This window comes from Pongo abelii, chromosome 4 (assembly GCF_028885655.2).
Source record: "Pongo abelii isolate AG06213 chromosome 4, NHGRI_mPonAbe1-v2.0_pri, whole genome shotgun sequence".
NCBI classification, from domain to species: Eukaryota; Metazoa; Chordata; class Mammalia; order Primates; family Hominidae; genus Pongo; species Pongo abelii.
Window position 1 is genome coordinate 108,363,894 of NC_071989.2, and position 22,604 is coordinate 108,386,497.

Genomic DNA, 22,604 nt, shown 5'->3' on the forward strand with positions numbered 1-22,604 from the left:
AAGTAGATCTACCATTTGATCCAGTAATCTCGCTACTAGGTATCTACCCAGAGGAAAAGAAATCATTATACAAAAAAAAAAAGAAAATACTTGCACATGCATTTATATAGCAGCACAATTTGCAACTGCAAAAATATGGAAGCAGTCCAAATGCCCATCAATCAATGAGTGGATAAACAAAATGTGAGATATATATAATATGTATGTGTATATATATATATATACACACACACAAACACACACACACACCATGGAATACTACTCAGCCATAAAGGGGAATGAAATAATGGCATCTGCAGCAACCTGGATGGAATTGGAGACTATCATTTTAAGTGAAGTAACTCAGGAATGGAAAACCAAACATCATATGTTCCCACTCAAATGTGGGAATTAAGCTATGAGGATGCAAAGACATAAAAAGGATACATTGGACTTACTTTGGAGATGTAGGGGAAAGAGTGGGGTGGTGGGGGGAGAAAAGACTACAAATTGTGTACAGTGTACACTGCTTGGTTGATGGGTGTACCAAAATCTCAGAAATCACCACTAAATAACTTATTCATGTAATCAAACACCACCTGTTCCCCAAAAACCTACTGAAATAAAAAAATTAAATATTTACTTAAAAAAAAGACAACAAACATCATTATATAATGATGAAAGGATGAATTCAACAAGAAGAGATAACAATTCTAAATATATATGCACCTAGGTCTGGAGCTCCCAGATTCATAAAGCAATTACCACTATATCTAAAAAAAGAGATAGATAGAAACACAATATTAGTGGAATACTTCAGCACTCCACTGAAAGCACTAAACAAATCATCAAGGCAGAAAGTCAACAAAGAAATAATGAACTTAAATTGCACTCTAGAACAAATGGATCTAACAGATATTCAGAGAACACTCCACCCAAGAATTGCAGAATATGCATTCTTCTCATCAGCACACAAAACATTCCCCAAGCTCATAGTGTAGTTGAGATGTTTACCCAGCATCATTGACCTGCTTATTCAATTTGCCATTGCCTCTTGGTATGCTTCTTCTTATTTATTTTTTTTTACTTAGGTTGAAATTGAAGATACATATGCTACTCTTGGCCAACATCCTAGCCTAGTGCACTGCAACCTCAAGAAAGAGATTTGATTTACAGTACAATACTGTTAACTATAGTCACCCCACTGTGCAACAGAACACCAGAACTTATTCTTTCTAGTTGTAATTTTGAATATCTCTGCATAGCTAGAAGAGAGAAATTTGAATGTTCCCACCACACACACAAAAATAAATGTTTGAGGTGATTAATAAGCTAATTACCCTGATTTGATCATTACACAATGTATACATGTATCAACACATCACATTGTACCCTATAAATATGTATAATTTTCAATTAATTTTTTTAAAAAGAGCTTTGAAAAATTTACAGAATATGTAAATAACTGTGAATACAATTTTTTATTATGTCTTATTAGATACATGTAAGAAAATATCACTCAATTACAGAAAATATGTTAAGGGAAGTAGAAACTGGGAATTCCAATGTTAATATCCACATTGTTCCTATGTTTTGTTTAAAAATATCTCTGTTAAACATGAATCACTAGAGGATACAAATAAATACACCAATCCTAGAAACATACACTAAACATAACTACTTATTCTCTCACAGAAGAAAGATGAAAAGCAAACTCTGTAATTTAAAGGCTTCCTGATTAATCTGAAGCCAAGACAAACATATGGGATGGGAGAAAACAAAAGGCAAGTATTCAAGAATGATGTTGATCACAAGACACTATGTTAAAAATTATTTTACTTGTCACTAGGGAAAAAGTAATCTCCATTCTAAGAATGTATTATTCTAAGCTTTTTGATAAACATTTTTAAAATATGTTGTGTGTTTGATGTGATTCATTAATTCATTTATTCATACTTTCAATTGATCAAATCTGTGTTGAGCACTACATGAATATCCCCAGTAACCTCTAAGAGTATGGTAGCTGCTTCACACCTATACTCTCATAGTCATAAGGCAGTCTGCCCCACTTTCTGGCCACATCAGAAAAGCTCTAAGTTGACACCTGAAAATGTGATATGTGGGGTGTGTGTGTGTGCCTGTATGCCATAGAATACCACTCAGTCATTAAAAAAAGAAAAAAATAATGTATTTTGCATCAAAGATGGTACTAGAGGTCATTATCCTTAGGGCAATCACTCAGATACAGAAAGGGAATAATTGCATGTTCTCACTTACAAGTGGAAGCTAAACAATGGGTATACACGGACATACAGTGTGGAATAATAGACATTGAAGACAACGAAAGGTGGAAGAGGAAGGGTGGTGATGATTGAAATACTACCTATTGGGTATAATGAAATACTACCTATTGGGTATAATGTACACTAGTACACTACTCGGGTGATGGGTAAACTAAAAGCCCAAACTTCACCTCTACACAATACATCTATAGAACACAACTGTACTTGTACCCCTTAATCTATGAAAATTAAAAATTAAAAAATATTTTTTAAAAGATCAAAAATGTGAAATTCACAGTTTGTTTATAATAGTGGGATTTCTGAAGGAAATATATTTGAATATCTAGGGTCAGAGAATAAAAGTAATTCAATATAAAATAATATTCAGAAAATGATTTAAATGTGCTTATACATTCATTGGGAATGTCAAATACATGATTATATTATTATTTCACTAGCAGAATACAAGAAATATGAACTTATGATCATCAAAAGGTAAGTTTATTTTGGTCAATTTCCAAAAATCTCTTGAGGTCTGGGCTTAACTGTGTCTTTGGAAAGATTTCTGTCTTGATAAAACAGAAGGAATCATTCACTACTACTCTTTTTGCTGTTGTTTTTCTTGTTGTTTGAATGTTCCTTTAATTTCTTTATCTTTTTTTTCTTTAACTTTCAAGTTCAGGGGTACATGTGGAGGAGTGCAGATTTGTTAGAGGTAAACGTATGCCATGGTGGTTTGCTGTACAAATCATCCCATCACCTAGGTATTAAGCCCAGCATCCATTAGCTATTCTTCCTGATGCTCTTCCTCTCCACAACACCGCCCCTCCCACAGGCCCCAGTGTGTGTTATTCCCCCGATGTGTCCATGTGTTCTCATCAGTCAGCTCCCACTTATGAGAACATGTGGTGTTTCCTTTTCTGTTCCTGCATTAGTTTGCTAAGGATGATGTCTTCCAGCTCCATCCGTGTCCCTGCAAAGGACATGATATGTTTTCTTGTTATGGCTGTATATTATTCCATGGTATATATGTACCATATTTTCTTTATCCAGTCTATCATTGGTGGGCATTTAGGATGATTCCATTTCTTTGCTATTGTGAATAGTCCTGCAATGAACACACACATGCATGTATCCTTACAACAAGAATGATTTATATTCCTTTGAGTATATACCCAGTAACAGGAATGCTGAGTCAAATGATATTTCTGCCTGTAGGTCTCTGAGGAATCATAATACTGTCTTCCACAATGGTTGAACTAATTTACACTCCCACAAACAGTGTAAAAGTATTCCTTTTATACTGTTCCTTTTACACAGAAATAAAATACCCTTTATTTCTTTCTCTTGCCTGATTGCCCTGTCCAGAACTTCCAATACTCTGCAACCTCCTCAGCATCTGTTTTTTTTTGACTTTTTAGTAACAGCCATTTTTACTGGCATGAGTTGGTATCTCATTGTGGTTTTGATTTGCATTTCTCTGATGATCAGTGATGTTGAGCTTTTTTTATATGACTGTTGGCCATAGGTATGTCTTATGAGAGTCTGTTTACGTCCTTTGTCCACTTTTTAATGGGGTTATTTTTTCTTGTAAACTTAAGTTCCTTGCAGACTCTGTGTATTAGACCTTTGTCAGATGGACAGATTGCAAAAATTTTCTCCCATTCTGTAGGTTGTCTGTTCACTCTGATGATAGTTTCTTTTGCTGTGCAGAAGCTGTTTAGCTTAATTAGATCTCATTTCTCAATTTTTGCTTTGGTTGCAATTGCTTTTGGCATTTTCATCATGAAATGTTTGCCCATGCCTTTGTCCTTACTGGTACTGCCTAGATTTTCTTCTCAGGTTTGCATAGTATTGTTTTACATTTAAGTCTTTAATCAATCTTGAGTTAATTTTTGTATATGGTGTAAGGAAGGGGTCCAGTTTCGATTTTCTGCATATGGCTAGCCAGTTCTCCCAGCACCATTTATTAAATAGGAAATTTTTTCCCCATTGCTTGTTTTTGTCAGGTTTGCCAAAGATCAAATGGTTATAGGTGTGTGACCTTATTTCTGAGTTCTCTATTCTGTTCCATTGCTCTATGCATCTGTTTTTATACCAGTACCACTCTGATTTGGTTACTGTAGCCTTGTAGTATAGTTTGAAGTTGGGCAGTGTGATGCATCCACCTTTGTTCTTTTTGCTTAGGATTGTTTTGGCTATTCAGGTTCCTTTTCATACCATATGAATTTTAAAACAGTTTTTTTAAATTCTGTGAAGAATGTCAGTGGTAGTTTAATAGAATTAGCATTGAATCTATAAATTACTTTCAGCAGTATGGCCATTTTTGCAATATTGATTCTTCCTATCCATAAGCATGGAATATTTTTCCATTTGTTTGTGTCCTCCCTGATTTGAGCAGTGGTTTTGTTTCTCCTTGAAGAAGTCCTTCCCTTCCCTTGTTAGCTGTATTCCTGGTATTTTACTCTTTTTGTGGCAATTGTGAATGGAGTTCACTCCTGATTTGGCTCTCTGCTTGACTGTTGTTAATGTATACAAATGCTAACAATTTTTGCATTGATTTTGTATCCTGAGACTTTTCTGAAGTTGCTTATCAGTGTAAGAAGCTTTGGTGCTGAGACTATAGAGCTTTCTAGATACAGAATCATGTGATCTTCAAACAAAGATAATTTGACTTCCTCTCTTCCTATTTGAATACCTTTATTTCTTTCTCTTGCCTAATTGCCCTGGCCAGAACTTCCAATACTCTGTTAAATAGGAGTGGTGACAGAGGGCATCCTTGCCTTTTGCTGGCTTTCAAGGGGAATGCTTCCAGCTTTTATCCATTCAGTATGATATTGGCTGTGAGTTTGTTATAAATGGCTATTATTATTTCAAGGCATCTTCCTTCAATATCTAGTTTATTGAGAGTTTTTAACATAATGGAATGTTGAATTTTATTAAAGGCCTTTCTGCATCTATTGAGATAATCATGTGGTTTTTGCTTTTAGTTCTATTTATGTGATTAATTGCATTTATTGATTTGCATATGTTGAACCAACCTTGCATTCCAGAGGTGAAGCCAACTGGATCGTGGTGGATAAGCTTTTTGCTGTGCAGTATTGGTCTATTTTGGGATTCAAGTTCTTCCTGGTTCAGTCTTGGGAGGGTGTATGTGTCTAGAAATTTATCCATTTCTTTGAGATTTTCTAGTTTATGTGCATAGACGTGTTTATAGTATTCTCTGATGGTTGTATTTCTGTGGGGTCAGTAGTAATACCCCCCTTATCATTTCTGGTTGTGTTTTTTTGATACTTCTCTCTTTTCTTCTTTATTAGTCTAGCTAGCAGTCTATTTTATTACTTTCTTCAGAAAACTAGTTCCTGGATTCATTGGTTTGTTTAAGAGCATTTTGTGTCTCTATCTTCTTCAGTTCAGCTCTGATCTTGGTCATTTCTTGTCTTCTGCTAGCTTTGGGATTTGTTTGCTCTTGGCTCTCTAGTGCTTTTAGTTGAGATGTTAGGTTGTTAACGTGAGATCTTTCTAGCTTTCTGATGTGTTCATTTAGCACTATGAAGTTCCCTCTTAACACTGCTTTAGCTGAGTCGCAGAGATTCTGGTATGTTTTCTCTTTGTTCTCCTTAGTTTCAAATAACTTCTTGATTGTAGCTTTAATTTCACTATTTCCCCAAGAGTCATTCAGGAGCAGTTTGTTTAATTTCCATGTAGTTGTGTGGTTTTGAGCGAATTTCTTAATCTTGAGTTCTAACTTGAATGCACTGTGGTCTGATAGACTGTTATGATTTAAGTTCCTTTGCATTTGCTGAGAAGTATTTTACTTCTGATTATTTGATCAATTTTAGAGTAAGTGTCATGTGGCAATGAGAAGAATGTTATGTTCTGTTGTTTTGGGATGGAGAGTTCTGTAGATATCTATCAGGTCCACTTGATTCAGAGCTGAGTTCAGGTCCTTAATATCTTTGTTAATTTTACATCTTGATGATCTGTCTAATATTGTCAATGGGGTGTTAAATTCTCCCACTACTATTGTGTGGGATTCTAAGTCTCTATGTAGGTCTCTAAGAACTTGCTTTGTGAATCTAGGTCCTCCTGTATTGGGTGCATGTATATTTAGCATAGTTAGCTCTTCCTGTTAAATTAAACTCTTTACCATTATGTAATGCCCTCCTTTGTCTTTTTTGATATACTCTGTTTTAGCACTGTGCTAAATTCTGAGTATTGAGTAGTAAATAAATGAGACTGACCCTTGCTTCATAGAACTTAGGTTCAAGTGGTAAAAATAATCACACTAATTTTGGAATCTTAAGTGTGTGTTATAAATGAAACATACAAGATCTATACTACAAATTTTGTAAACTGCTGTTTTAAGTAGAGTGGACAGGATAGTCTGTCTCTTAGCTGCTTTCAAGGAGCAGGGTAAGGCAGTTGCTTCTGGCTGGCAGAACTGCAAGGATTAGGCACCTTAATGTTGAGTTTCAGTGTAAAGAAGCCCATTTGTGGTACACCCTAGTGTCAGCTTCCAAATGGCATTTATCAGTAATAAAATGCCCTTTTGATTTCCCATCTTCCTTACTCAGAACTTCATTCCACATTATAAATGGAATAGAGTTAGTATTTAATGCCTCTCCCAAAAAATAGAATAGAGTTAGTATTTAATGCCACCTCCCAAAAAAGTCAACATTCAACTTGTCAAAAGAAAAAAAAAGGAAAGACAAACAAGAAAATGTGCATTATCTTTCCTTCCTTCCAAAATCTGATTTTGTCGTTTTCTTCATCTTGATTAATGGCATTATTATTCTCCCAGATGTGCAGGCATAAAACGTTGGTATCATTCGTTACCCCATATTCCCATCTGCAGCAGTCCTTGGCAGTAACTGGGACATGCAAAGAGCTAAATGATTCTGAAATCTTAGAATCAAACTAATGTTTCCAAATGATTAGGGAAAGCTATGTTCTAATGTTTCTCAAAATGCAGCTCTCAATCACCCAAAACAGAATAAGAAAGGGAATTTGTTAAAATTGGAGATTCTAGATCACTATTTTAGAAATTCTGGACAGAATTTTTGGAAGTGGAGACATGGACTATATAGGCATTTTTAACAAGCTCTCAGAGTGATTTTCATGCACACCGAAATTTAAGAATCTCTTTCCTTTCCCTTACTACCTGCATCCAGATATTGTCATATCCTGTCCATTTCCCTAACTTTTTTCCCATTAATCCAATCCTATAGGCCTCTATAGCCCTAGGACTATATAGTAACCTGCTTGGTGCCCAGCACTTTCTACCTTCACTTATACTGGCTATATTACTGCCAGGATAAACTTTTTAAGTGTAGATCTCTCTTGATATAGCAACCAACCAACTAAACAACAACAACAAAAACAAAATCAGATTTTTCAGAGATACTCAATTCTCAACAAAAGTGATCTTAAGCAGGCAACATACCTGGAAGTTACCGTGCTCTTTTTAGAATACCATATTGTTTGTAAAACATCATTATATAATGACATCTTGAAATGTGTCATAGGAATGAACAAAAATTTTCCTAGAAGATACTGTGTTTTGTTTGTGCAATAGAAAGTTACAATTTTGAGCACAAATATCTATGTAAAATACAATCTTTCAAACTAAGTAAAATTGGTTGTTTATGAATTTTTCTCTTAATTTTAATATACTTGTTCATTTACTTGTTATCAATTGGCCTGCAAACAAGTTGTACCAAGCACAGGATATTAAAAAAAAAAAAAAAAAAAAACATAAATAAGGGAAAAAAAATCTCAGAATGAGAAATTTGTATCAGGTTAAATTCATCTGCGTACTGGGAAAAGACCAACATAATTCTAGTTTATTAAGGAATGCAGTAACACAGCTGACAGAACAACTATGTTTCATGGAAATATACTTAAATACTATTGGGCTGCTGAATAAAATCTGAACTCTTCATTCTTGTATTGAATAATGATTGTGAATACTAGTTGAGTACCTAGTATGTACCAGATATTATGCTATCAAACATTAAATGAAAAATACCCCATAATTTTTCTTATTTTACAATGGGAGAAACTGAGACACAGAGTAATTGATTTGACCAAAATTCACATGATTATAAACAACAGAGCTGGATATTGAACTCCGGCAGTCTAGTAGCAGAGATAGATTATTAACTGCCACATTATTATATTCTCCTAATTAATACCATGATTTGATTCTAGCTTCTTAATCAACTATTGCTAGAATAATGTGGCATAACCAATAACCACAGAAATATCAGTGGCATACAGCAAATAAGCATTTATTTTTCACGTCTTTGGTCAAGCTGGGGTTGACTAACTTAAGCTAACCTTGGCTGCATTTGGTGCCAGGCTATAGGTTTAGCTATAGTTTACGCCAGATATCCCAGTCTACTAGGATCAGAGGGCTATCTGGGTCATATTCTTTTCAAGGTTAGGGCCAGAACTTACTGTGCAGAGAGGGCAGGCAAGTGGAAGGGGGGAAAGGAATAATGAGAGATGTAGGTGTGTATATGCGTGTGTGTGTGTGTGTTTCTGGCTCTCTCTCTGTATATATCTATCTGTATCTGTCTCTGTTTTAGCAATGAAAACAATAACTTACTCAAAAGACCCACGTATACCCTTGACAGGCATCTCATTGGTGAGAGGTACATCATGCGGCCACTTCTAGTTATCTGCACAAATTGAAGTTCCATATTACCGAAGTCAAACAGGCAAGACATTATTGAAGACTACTGCTGTTGGGAAAGGGGATAAAACTCTCCTAATCTCAACTCCTCTAAAAGAAAAAAAGGAGTGGAGAGTTATTAAGAGCTATTTTGGAAGATCACCGGCCACCAGAGTTTGCTGATTGACTTTACCCAAAGGAAAAGTAAATTTTCTCCTCCATGACAGGAGGTGGTTTTACAACTTGAAGGGAGAAGCCTACAACAGTTAGGCTCCCATCCTCTCAAACAAAATAAGAGATGGCCCACTATCTTCCTTGCTGATTACATTTCAAAGGCATGATGGCTTTCCACACCCTTGAGATAGTTTTCAATTACAAAACTGGCCAGAAGCTTTAAAAAATATTTACATCTGAAAAGGGAAGAGAAATAACTTACAATGGTAAAGTTTTCTAAAGTAATTTTTTTAAATATACTTTAAGTTCTAGGGTACATGTGCACAACGTGCAGGTTTGTTACATATGTATACATGTGCCATGTTGCTGTGCTGCACCCATTAACTCGTCATTTACATTAGGTATATCTCCTAATGTTATCCCTCCTCCCTTCCCCCCACTCCACGACAGGCCCCGGTGTGTGATGTTCCCCGTCCTGTGTCCAAGTGTTCTCATTGTTCAATTCCTACCTATGAGTGAGAACATGCGGTGTTTGGTTTTCTGTCCTTCTGATAGTTTGCTCAGAATGATGGTTTCCAGCTTCATCCATGTCCCTACAAAGGACATGAACTCATTACAAGCAAATGCTTTTTAGAAAGGGAGGTCAGGGACCCATAGGCAGGGAAAAAGCCTGCTTAAAGCTTGTAATCAAGTTAAGGAAAACTAAGCCCTTCTGGCTTACAGATTAAATGTGTTATTGCAGTTTGACACAAATGAATTCAGATTATGAGTTTCCAATCTCTCAGGGCTCCTGCATGAGAGAGTTGCTGTACATTTTACACAATCTCTTTTTGTCTACTTACTTTCTTAATACGCATCCTTGACCGCTCCTCACTAACAGTGAAAAGAGCAAAGCTTCCAGAACGCTCACGTCCTCGCTTTTTACACAAGTGCGCGTGCGCACTGGGCGCTAGGCCTCTGACGTCACCAAGTGCATCCCGCCGCTACAAGTTAGCAACCGAAGGCGTCCTTAGCAGCAGTGGCCGCTGAGATGTACGAACTTCCGGTTCTCCAGGCAGCTGCCACTGCTGTAGCCTCCGCCACCTGCCACGACCGGGCCTCTCCCTGGCGTTTGGTCACCTCTGCTGCATTCTCCACCGCGCCTATGGTCCCTCTTGGAGCCAGCGTGGCGGGCCCGGCGGCTCCCGGGTGGTGAGAGAGCGGTCCGGGAACGATGAAGGCCTTGCAGTGCTGCTGCTGTCTCAGCCACCTCTTGGCTTCCGTCCTCCTCCTGCTGTTGCTGCCTGAACTAAGCGGGCCCCTGGCAGTCCTGCTGCAGGCAGCCGAGGCCGCGCCAGGTCCTGGGCCTCCTGACCCTAGACCACGGACATTGCCGCCGCTGCCACCGGGCCCTACCCTTGCCCAGCAGCCGGGCCGTGGTCTGGCTGAAGCTGCGGGGCCGCGGGGCTCCGAGGGAGGCAATGGCAGCAGCCCTGTGGCCGGGCTTGAGGCGGACGATCACGGAGGGAAGGCCGGGGAAGGCTCGGTGGGTGGCGGCCTTGCTGTGAGCCCCAACCCTGGCGACAAGCCCATGACCCAGCGGGCCCTAACCGTGTTGATGGTGGTGAGCGGCGCGGTGCTGGTGTACTTCGTGGTCAGGACGGTCAGGTGAGGCAAAGCCTCGGTGGGGCACCCCCGTGGGCCTGAGATACGCAGGCCGGTGATCTCCAGCAAGGCTGACTTCTGTGACCCTTTCCCCTTTCCCCAGCATTAGGGACTCCTGCTTAAGAATATGACATTGACTTTCTTAAAGGCCTGTTACCTTTGGGGCAATTTAAACGTATAACTGATTGCTGCCTTTTGTTTATAAATTAGTGCCCTACCTCCAAATCTCTTCATCTGACCTACAACCCACGTCAGCCTCAAAGGGCACCCTTTCTCTGAAGTGAGGATAATCTTTATTCCCTAGAATTTTGACTACTCTATCTTGTAATACTTCTACCTTTCTAGTCTACATTTTTGTATACCTAACTGGTCAAAATTTTGCCAGTCAGAATGCAAACTCTTTAAAGACAGGATATCTATTTATTAGGTTTGTGAGTCTTACAAATTATTTGTACAATGCTGCCACTTAATAGGAAATCAATATATATTTGAGTGGATTAATAGTAATATAGAGGTGGCTTATGGATATTTTATTTTTATAAAATTCAGGAGAAGAAAAGTTCTTCCTTACTATCAGTGTTTCCTAGTATTGCCCTTTAATCTGCCACCTAAGTGGCAGAGAATCACCTTCCTGAAGAGTTGACATACGGAGCCAAGACCTCACCATTAGGAGAAGCCAGCAAAGAGATAAGGTGAGGGAAAGCTGTCTAGCAGTTTATTTCATTATAAAATAAGTGTAGAGGGTAGGTTTGCAGCTTATGTTTGTTTATTGTTTTCAAAATTCACGTTTTTCCCATAAATACCCTCTGTATTGTAATTTAACGTATTTCTTTAAACTGATTATTTAAAGCAAAAGTTTCCTTTTAAACAAGTTATTATCATGAATGGAAAACCAACATCACTTGGCTAGTTAAAAAATAGTGTAAGCCAGTGGTTCTTGACATGGGGGCCAGGGAACCACACAGGTGGGAGTTTCACTTAGACCTCTTCAGGGCATCTACAGTATTGAAACTATTTTCAAAATAATACATTCTGTTACAGGCTTATAGGGTACAAGTAGTTCATTGATATTGTTTCAGATTCCACGTTGCAAGTAATCTTTAAGAAACTGCTTGTCAAGTTTTGGTGTAGTAGTATCATAAAGGAATAACCACCCATATATAAAAAGGCTATTAAAATATTTCTTTCCATTCCAAGTTTATATCTGTGTGAAGATGGAATTACTTTGTATGCTTCAACCAAACAACACATTGCAAAGGATTTAATGCAGAAGTGAAGATAAAAATCTATCCATTTCCTATTTTTTGTTTCTATTTTTTATCTACTCCTATCACCTCAAGCCAGATATTAAAGAGAATTGGAAATCAGAATCTAAATGTCATTCTTTTTACGTTTTCAAATATTTATATTTGAAAATATAGTTGTTTTTCATAAAAGTTATGTTAACCTGTAATGTGTTTACTATTATTTTAAATCAGTTGATAAGTATAGGTTTTCTCAAGTTTAATTAATACGGTAAAGTTGATATGTGTAATTCACATAAATATAAGTTATTTTGGGTTCCTGAACAATTTTAAGAATATAAAGAAATCCAAAACAACAGTTGTAAGCAATATTTGAGAACCACAGCAGTAAGAAATATTATTTGAGCTAGATATTGTTGGTTCACAAAGGCTAGCAAATCTGCACTCACACTCTAAGTGTTAAAAGCATATTACCACCAAACTGAGACTTTCTTCTTAATATAAAGAAAGATTAAAAGAATATTGAAACAAATTATTTTCCTCACTATATAACTGTTATTTACTGCTGTCTGCATATAGTTCCTATAAAAATGCATGGCCCCTTGAATGTTGTATCTCTTATACATAAAAATGATAGGTATAATGATAATTTGGGGGGAATATTCATTTCTTTTTTTTTCTTTTGCTTCCACCTTTTTAGTAATTTTAAATACACGTATTTATTACCATTGATTTTCTGTCATTAATGTTGTAAAACTTGGACAGATACAGTCCTTCCAATATGATCCTATTGGATGACTCGGTAACATGATGTGTGTTAACAGCCAAATTCTGAACTATGGCTAATAAAAAGTGCATTATTTAACCAGCATCTAACATATTCATGCAGTCCAAGTCCTACATTTAGTTGGCTGTCTGGCATCCAAAGCTTGAATGATGCTAACAATGTCTGGGCAGTGTTCTGAACTCATACTTTTTGCTTCCAGATTATGATTTTCTTCATTATCTTGGTGAATGCTCATTATGGCTCCCATTTTCAAACTGTGTGTGACAGTGCACTGAAATTAGTTATTTGTGCCAAGGGAGAAGAATGGGCCAAAATCATTGTTTTCTTAACTGATTTGAGGTGATGCAGAAAATATTTTACTTGTAAAATTTTATTACATTGAACTACATGAGACTTTCAAATAGTTTTGTTTTCATCTAATTCATTTATAATGAATATGTAGGTAATAATAACTTCCTTTTTGAGTCTGGAAACATTCCAAAGAACAGTCAGATTCTCACTGTAGAAATACAAAGCATATATATATGTATATGTGTGTGTGTATATATATATATATATATATATATATATATATACACGTATGCATGTAGGGACAAAGTAGATTGCCTAAAATGAACACTTAATCTCTATGAGAAGAGACTTGTCTATCTTATTCTCCCCTATATCCTCAGTGCTAAACATCATGTGCAATATATGATGGGCACTGAATAAGCAGTTGCCTAATGGATGAGCACTCTTCATGTATTATATTGCTGAACAGGTAGGTGGTAAGGATTTGGAAATTTAAGGATCATTGCTGTTTACTGACAGAACAAAGAAATATGAAGATCTCAATTAATACGTTTATTTCCTTCCTCTCAGTAGGACATTCTCTCCACAGTAAAATGTGTAAGGCCAAGGAGCGGGGGTGGGGGGAAATCACTCTAGATGGTTGTTAGTTTTAGCACGTATAGTAATTATATAAAGCAATTTTTGTCATAACTGAATAATGATTCTTGCCTTAAAAGCAGGGAATTATTTCCTTTTTCATGCCATGTCATTGTTGGTTTTTCATTTTTTATTCAATTTGGTATGTTGGAAGGAAATCAGTGCTTAAAAGTTTAACCCTCTACTTAAAAAAAAAAAAATTCTATGCTCTTTAGCAAGTCTCTTCCAATTTCAAGAAAATATGGTGCTCATGCTCATATGGTGGAGATGAGCATGAAATTTATTATGATAGCCTTTATTTAAGCAGTCAATATTTATTCAACTGACCAGTACTGGGCACTGGGGATACAGTTTTGAGCAAAACAAACATTTCTGCTTCTATAACACTTACATACTAGAGGAGCAGAGGGGCATTAACCAAATAATCACATAGATAAGTACATAAAGTATGAAAAGGCATTAAAATGCAGATCCTATTAATACATAGTATATAGGAAATACAGAATAGTAATTTAATTTGAATGCTTACCCAACCTTATACGCTAAGACACAACGTTAGGTTTTTTCAAAGAACCATACTTTGTAACTGAAAGATTATTTTTGAGCTTTTACTTTTCATCCTAATAGCTGATAGTTAATTGATAATTTGTGTGTCAGATATAATGCCACATACTTTATGTGCATTTTGAAATTCTTGCAAAAACCTTCAAAGTAGGTAATATCATTCTTACTGAGGAAATTTAGGCTAAGCAAGGTTAAATAACTTGCCCAAGGGTGCACATATAGGACCTGCCCAAACCCAGCTCTGCTGGAACTTACCTAACATGTTCGACCATCATGCTGCTTCCTGTGATCATTTAAAGTAACCAATTTAAAGCGATGTTCCACATAAAGATGGCTAGCTTATTTATGGAGAAAAATAAAGTGGATAGTATATGCCCAGGGCCTTTCTGTTTAAAACACATGATTTTGTTGGATTTTAAACCTCCAAATTTTACCTTTTTGAAAAGTGAGTTAACATTTATTGATCATCATATTTGTGCCAAAGTGAAATAATTTTGTTTCCTACCTCAACTCCCTGCATTCCTTCCTTCATCCAAAGATTTTCCTGATTTGCTACACATAGTCAGGGAATGGTAATATTTTAAAGAAACGTCTGTTAATATGGTCACACATATTTCCACCTTAGTGGAGCAAGTCACTAATGATTTATGCATGTGAGTTTCATCACCATTTCTCTTTTGTCTGGTTACTTAAGAATATGAGTTGTTTTCTTTTTCTGTAGAAGTCTTGTGGTTCCAGCCCTATTTACAAAATTATAAAACATCCATAGACATCACTTAATTTAAGCAAAACCAGGAGTACTTTTGACTATTTAACCATTTATGTATTTAGTGACTGTCACTAATTCAGTAAATACTATTTACCACCTATTCCATGCCATTACTAAGCTCTGTGATGAGGGTTAATAGTGCATAAGGAAAGTCCCTGCCTTCATGGAACTTTCATTATAATTGTTTATATCTCCTTGGAAAGTGGAGTTTTCCTAACATGTGTAAATTGTCCTGGTTTGCCATTATTTATTTAGCTAGTCAGTGTATGTCAAATGTTTTATATATAAAGAGACCCAGAAACTTGGAAATGTATTTAACAAGTACGAGTTCTGAAGTAATGAATATTTTTTTGCAAAGGTGAAACTTCCCTTCACAAAATGTTTACTCATACACCTAAAATATTTTAACGTGTCAAGTTAGTTTGCTATGTGGTCAAGTGCCAAAATACCAAGATGATGACATAACTGATATGTCAGGGATCATAATCCCTGATATGATTATCATATCATAAGTGAAGTGATAATAGAATGCTCTGTTTTTAAGTGATATTTGTTATGTGTGCAGTTCTGGGAGGTAAAAGTGGAGATGTACTAATTTGTTGGGGGCGTTGAGGCCAGAGCAATGCTTGCTCATGTAATGCCACATATAGACATTGATATCTATACGGGGTAAATGTATGAGACTACCTGCTCTGATACTGTCCACCTTAGACACTGCCTAGTGATCTCAAGAGCTGAGGAGATCTTTGCTTCACCACATCAATAGTCATTTGCTTGTATGACACCCTGGCTCAGGAGATTTGTAGGACAATGCTGAATGTGGACTATGTAAAGAAGTAGCTTGACAAGTTATCATATGGGCCACCTTTAAGCCCACACAAATCTATTTCTGATAAATTCGAATGACTGTTATATCTCTCAAACTTCTGAATATTAGGGCTTCAAAGATAATAAAGACATCATATTTGTGTTCAAGGAGCTTATCTAGTGAAGGAGTACCACTGCTTTTTTGTGGTAATACACTAGACTTTTGGGAATATGGCAGCAAGAGATCAAGCTATTTGGAGAAGGCTGCTCTTAAATATCATTCCTATTATACAAAGCCATCTAAAAAGCCACTTAATAGCATAACAAAAACCATTATATTTTTGTAGAAGACTAAATATTTATCTCTAATCAGCATAAATCTTTTACAAACTTGCCCTGTAACTGAATCTATTTTCAGTTGACCTTTTCTGCTTGGATATATTTCATTTCACTCTTAACTGTGCAGGCAGGGAGAAGTATTGGATGAGAGCTGTAGAAAGGGGTCCATTTAAGAATGGATTATCCAGTCTTGTTTAAATGCCATTAGTGGGGAAGGAGCCAGTACAGAAGGAAATATTGAAGATATGGGAAAGGAAGATACCTAAGAAGACATGAAGGAGGGAATCTAAATAAAGCTCTTGTCATAGGACAGGAGAGAGATTTTCCATTGAAATGTTCCTATTTCCATGCCTTTCATTCTCTCTTATGCTTTTTGTAGTCTGGCTTCGAATTCTACCACTCTCGAATTACTCCTGCAGAAGATGATTAATAAGCACATTGTCTCAGTTTCATGGATATTTTTCCCTTTCTGTAGCACTCAGTGCACTGGTTCTCACTTTGACTTCTGAGACATCTCTTCTGATTTTCTTCTTACCTCCTTGAGTATTTCATGCCCAGCTTCTTCTTGAATTTCTTATTCCATGAACTCTTCTTCCTAATTCAGACTCTTCTACAAGCTAATGTCTGGGGAGCAGGGCCTCTATCTTACTCATCTTTGGTCCCTAAAGGCCCAATCTGATTCCTAGAATACAACGAGATGCATTGAATTTTTGTGGAAGAGAATGACTTTCACCTCCCAACTGACAGTGTTTTCTGGGCCCTGCTTTCACTGTCCATGTTCCCTGGGTGATCCAACCAAAATTCCTTTCCTTAATGGCCACCTCTGAGCTGTTAATTACTTTCTGAGTTACAGACATGTATAGCCAGCCAACTTCTTACTGGATAGATGATTCAGAATTGTTTTCAAGTTTAAGCTTGAAACAATATTTTTATCCCTGGACAAATCTTGCTGCACTCACTTTATAAGGTGAATAACATCATCATTTACACAGTTTCTCAAACTAGAAACCTAAGTCATCCCATGTCTCTCTTTTGCTTACCATTCACATACAGTCATCCAATTTCAATTGCTAAATATTTCTTGACTATATTACTGCTTTGTGAGCTCAATTGACCTTACATTAGTTTAGGTTCACATCACTAGATTATTGTGCTATTGTTTCTAACTTTTCTCCACTTCACCTGTCTCTCTTTCAGTTTACCTTCAACACTGAACAGATGGTGTTCCCTCTGAGATGTAAATCTATCATACTATGTGTGTGCTTATAAACCTTTATTGCTACACTGTCCAATATGGTAGCCAGTAGGTACAGGTGGCTATTTAAAAACTTATGTTACCTGGGCACAGTGGCTTACGTTTGTAATCCCAGCACTTTGGGAGGCCAAGGTGGGAGGATCTCTTGAGTCCAGGAGTTTGAGACCAGCTTGGACAATATAGTGAGACCCTGATTATTATATATTTATATATTTTATATATATATATAATATGTGTATATTATATATATATAAATATAACATTCACACACATATATGTGTAGGGGTTATATGTGTGTGTATATATATGTGTGTGTGTAATATATATGTATATACACATACTGGGTATAGTAGTGCAGGCCTGTGAGTTCCAGCTGTTTGGGAGGCTGAAGTGGGAGGATCATTCAAGCCTAGGATATCAAGACTGCAGTGTGTCATGATCACACTACTGCACTCCACCCTTCATGACAGAGCAAGACCTTGTCTCAAACAAACAAAGTTAATGAAAAATAAAATGTAAAATTCCAGTCCATTAGATATACTAGCTGCATTTCTTTTATTTATTTATTTATTTATTTAGAGACAAGGTCTGGCTCAGCTCACTGCAACCTCGGCCTCCTGGGCTCAAGCCATCCTCCCACCTCAGCCTCCCAAGTAGGTGGGACTGCAGGCACACGCCACCACACCCAGCTATTTATTGTATTTTTTATAGAAATTTGGTTTTGCCATGTTGCCCAAGCTGGTCTTGAACGCTTGAGCTCAAGTGATCTGCCTGCCTTGGCCTCCTAAAGTGCTGGGATTACAGGTGTGAGCCACTTCACCCAGCCAACTAGCCACATTTTAAGGGCTAAATATAATCACATGTTGTTAGTGGCAAGTGTATTGGACAGAACAATGCAGAATATGTCCATCATTGTAGAAAGTTCTGTTGAGCAGCACAATTCTATGGCATTTCATGGGATAAATGTTCATACTCTTTACTATTTAATTAGCTCCTTAATCAGATTTTTTTGGTTTTTTTGACATGGAGTCTCCTTCTCTCACCCAGGCTGGAGTGGAGTGGCACAGTCTTAGCTCACTGCAACCTCCACCTCATGGATTCAAACAATTCTCCTGCCTCAGCCTCCCCGAGTAGCTGAGACTACCGGCCATCATTTTTTATTTTATCTTGTCTTCCAGTCTCTAGTGAACTATATTTTTATGGAAGTACATTTTTCAAGGATGGAATTCTTTGCATTCTTTCTGTATTCTCTTGTTTAACTCCTGGTTGTCTTTGAAGATGAAATGGAACATGTACTCTACTGGGAAATCTCTGTGATTCCAAACCATTTTGAGAATACCTGTGTTATGACATTATTTCCAGTGGACTATAATAGTTGGTTCTGTTTCTGTCTTCTTTTCTACACTGTTTGCTTTTTATGCCTTATTTAGAAAATAGTAGATTTTCACATGTTTTCTGAATTAGTATCAAAAGGAAATAAGAAATAATGTATCAGGCTGGGTATGATGGCTTATGCCTATAATCCCAGCATTTTGGGATTCTGAGGCAGGCAAACTGCTTGAATCCAGGGGTTGAGACCAGCCTGGGCAATATAGTGAGACTTCATCCCTACTAAAAAGAAAAAATTAACTAGTTGTGGTGACCTGTGGCCCCAGCTACTCAAGAAACTGAAGTGAATCACTGGAGTCCAGGAAGTCAAGGTTGTACCCCTGCATTGGTACCCCTGCATCCCAGAAACAGATGAAGTCAAGGTCATACCCCTGCATTTGTACCCCTGCATCCTGGAAACAGATGAGATCCTGGAGATAGAGAGAGAGAAGAGAGAAGAGAGAGGAGAGGAGAGAGAGGGGAAAAAGAGGAGAGAGAAAGAAAGATAAAGGAAAAGAATAAAAAAGAAATAATGTATGTGAAATCAAAACATGTAAATGAAGATTAGAAATGTGAGGTAGCTGTGTGAGAGAGGTGTTAACATCAATCCTGCAATAATGTAGTCATTTTAACTCATTTCAATTCCATACTGGAGCCTCATGATATATGCTTGCGCAGAGAAGTCATTTTTTTTAACAGGTGTATATTTGCATGTATTTACCCAAGATAATGTGCAGATTATTCACCAGTATATATCTAACATGACTGCAGTCCTCAGAGTATTAGAGTACAACCAGAAAATGCATTCCTTTGTAATTGATAGAGGTTGAATATGGGACAAAATGGAGAAACTAGATTGAGATGCTTTTGGTTAGTTATTGCAAAGTTTCTCTGAAAACAAAATCAATAGCATTTGAACATTACTATCAACTGGTAGCAATGCTCAGGTGATATCTACGAATACACTCTACCAGTGTTTCTGGACCCATTGCTACAGTAAGCGTCTATTCTGACTAGATGGTCCTTATGCCCTGCCAGTTGTTAAATAGCTAAATATCTTGAGTATCACCTCTACTCCTACTCTTCAAAGTTCTTGAGTTATTTTGTCATGATCTCCAGTGCCCATTGTAGTATTTCTCTTCTATATTATTGCATTTGATTCTAATTTTATTTTTGGTGAAGACTACATTTAAAAAATTGCTTAGGTTTGATCTTTTCTAAAATATGAGAAATATGGTAAAATGTTGAAATTGGGTTGAAAGATGTGTTGGTAATTTGCATTGTTCAGTATGATATAAAACATCTAGAGAAATACTTAAATCATAAATTGAGAATCTTATAGTAATTGAAGTTACTTTCTTAAGAAATCAGGTTTTCCTTGGCGTTTTTAGAGGATTTTTATTGCTATATTCTTTAATAATCCTTTTTTTTTCTGGAAGAAGAAATTGGTATAGAGTTGAAAATTCATAGAAGAACATGAAGATATGGACTGTTGTAAGATTTTGGTTGGCATGTAATGTCAATTCTTTCTGTATAGCCAAACTGTATTATGTTTTTGTAATGTAAAAGGAGTAATATATACTATGGTTTGACTTCAGTTATACTGTAATTTTATGTATTCACCAGTCATCTCAATAGTAAAGCAAAACATCCAAAAGATAAAACTGTCTCTATGTTTCTGTGCTAATTAATTTACATACATATGAGTATATGTGTAATTTTCCATGCATGCCTTTATTCCTCTAGTTAATATGATAGTTTTAGTTTTAACTTTCTTTTATTACTGAAATCTATAGAACATAAATTCACATTATTAATGTATGTCACATGTTAATAAAACATATGACATAATTATAACCTTGTGTTACCACTTATAATTCTTGTTTAAAGGAACTATTATTTTTCCTGTCATTATGTATACTGTAGACACCTTAAATTTATATAGATTTTTACAAAAAACCTTATAAAATTATTTGATAAATGTTATTTCAGCCTCAACTCTGAGGTGAGTAGATAATTTTTCAAATTAGGAAACTGATATAAGAAGCTATGTATTTTAATCAGGATAGTACAAGCTACAGTTGAACAAACAACTTCAGTCTAACTGACTTAATGCAATAAAATTCTATTTTTCCTTTAAGAAAATTCAGCTGCAGATTTGGGCTGTCCTCCAACACAGTTGTCCTCCATGTGGTAACAGCAATTTAGCTGGCTTTAATGTTTGGTCTTGCCATGCCAACATATGTCCTTCACAGTTGTCAGAGCTTGGTGAGAGACACCACAGAATGCACAGGAGCTTTCAAATGCCTTAACCTAGAAAAGGCACAGTTACATCTGTTCATGTTTTATTGACCAGTCCTAGTCATGAGCCTACTATGGGAAGTGAGTAGGTACTATCTGTTGGGGGGCAGGGGGAGGCAGGTCAAGATTTGATGAACACTAATAATATCTACCATATGAAGTGATAGACCAAAGGTCATATTGCTGGAAGAGTGCCCAAGCTCCTAAAGAACTCAGATTTGGAACTCTACTTTTGCCATTTCTTCTACATTATTCAGTGAGTTCTTGAAGTGATTGATTGATTATATTTTTACTCTTTCATTGGTATGAATTTGCATCTTACGAAATAGTAAAACAAACTTCTATTGAGCCTGGAAATAATACACAGTAAATACTTTTGCCATTAGCTTGATCTGCACTATCTCCCTGTGCTATCTTATAAGTTATATGCACTATACCACATACACATTGATACCCATTGCAAAACTATCCCAATTCTTCAAAAAGTGATACTGCCATAATCAGTCAACAAAATGCATCTACTCTTTAATTACCTGTTCTTATTTTCTTCTCGCTGTCCACTGCTTACTGTGTATATTTTTTTCTATCCTATAGCTTCTGGCTTCTCTGAGTTTTTGCTTTCTTGTGATCTGCTATGACTTGTCATTGTCTTTATTCTATATAATGTCATTTTGACTCCTTTAGTCTTTATCACCCATTAAAACTGCCTCATGTTCCTGTGTGCATATATATGTGCATATTTTCTTCCATATTGACTTCCCAAAGTTGATATTCTGATTGGTTTATCTTATCTTTGTAGGCTAGGCCACATCATCCATCACAATCTAGCCTAGGGATTGACAGTCCTAGTTTAGAAAGGTGCTCATCCCAGGCTTGTATTAGTTTTCAGTGGGACTAAGTGATTTTTCATGGTAGAAAACATGATTAACCATTTCTGCCCATTCATAAAAAATAGTATGAGTGGAGTAGTTTTTCTGAAGACTAGGGACAGTGGACATGACAGATAGCATGATATGTCTTGTGCATTGTTTTAATAATGTAGATTTCCATATTTTTAATGGTGGGATCCTAATATATAAACTAACTAAAAGCGACAATGCACTGATTGGCCACACCTCCACAGAAACCTAGGACACTGAAGAGCCCAGTTTGAAAACAGTCATGTTTTTCAACTTGGGCTGCCAAATCTCTGAGAGAATGTGATGGAAATGATATGATGATCTACAAGGAGATGGGAAAACTGTGCTAAGCTGAGAAAACAAGTATAAAATGAAGCTATGAAAAGTTAGTGAGCTTTCTGGTGGCAATGTTATTTTAGATTGAAAATTGCTGATAAAACATTTGATTGGTTTATTCAAAATGGACGGATTGCTGATAGAACCTGCCTGAAAGATTCTTAAGGAGTATCACTATGAGTATATATATCCAGATGATATACAGTAGCAGTGTGGCTCAGAGAAACTAATATGTTAAGTGTCCTTATCA

The 22,604-nt window shown here is 36.4% G+C and overlaps 1 protein-coding gene and 1 long non-coding RNA gene across 6 annotated transcripts in view; one reads left to right on the top strand and one right to left on the bottom strand.

Annotated features, from left to right (window-relative positions):
• LOC134761414 (uncharacterized) overlaps positions 1-10,044 on the bottom strand; it is a 127,657-nt gene extending 117,613 nt beyond the window's left edge. For 3 of the 4 annotated variants that reach the window (XR_010140005.1, XR_010140003.1, XR_010140002.1), the window contains exon 1: positions 9,957-10,044. This is a non-coding gene — a long non-coding RNA (uncharacterized LOC134761414). Of the gene's footprint in view, positions 1-8,874 lie in introns of all 4 variants that reach the window. The other variant, XR_010140004.1, reaches the window with a different exon arrangement.
• Positions 10,045-10,067: 23 nt separating this feature from the next.
• Positions 10,068-22,604, top strand: part of FAM174A (family with sequence similarity 174 member A) — a 49,552-nt gene continuing 37,015 nt past the window's right edge. Inside the window, exons 1-2 of one of the 2 annotated variants that reach the window (XM_054555758.2) lie at positions 10,096-10,761; positions 11,308-11,450. In XM_054555758.2, coding sequence (XP_054411733.2) covers positions 10,328-10,761; positions 11,308-11,401 — 528 coding nt within the window. In that variant the 5' untranslated portion in view covers positions 10,096-10,327 and the 3' untranslated portion in view covers positions 11,402-11,450. Of the gene's footprint in view, positions 10,762-11,307; positions 11,451-22,604 lie in introns of both variants that reach the window. The other variant, XM_002815762.5, reaches the window with a different exon arrangement.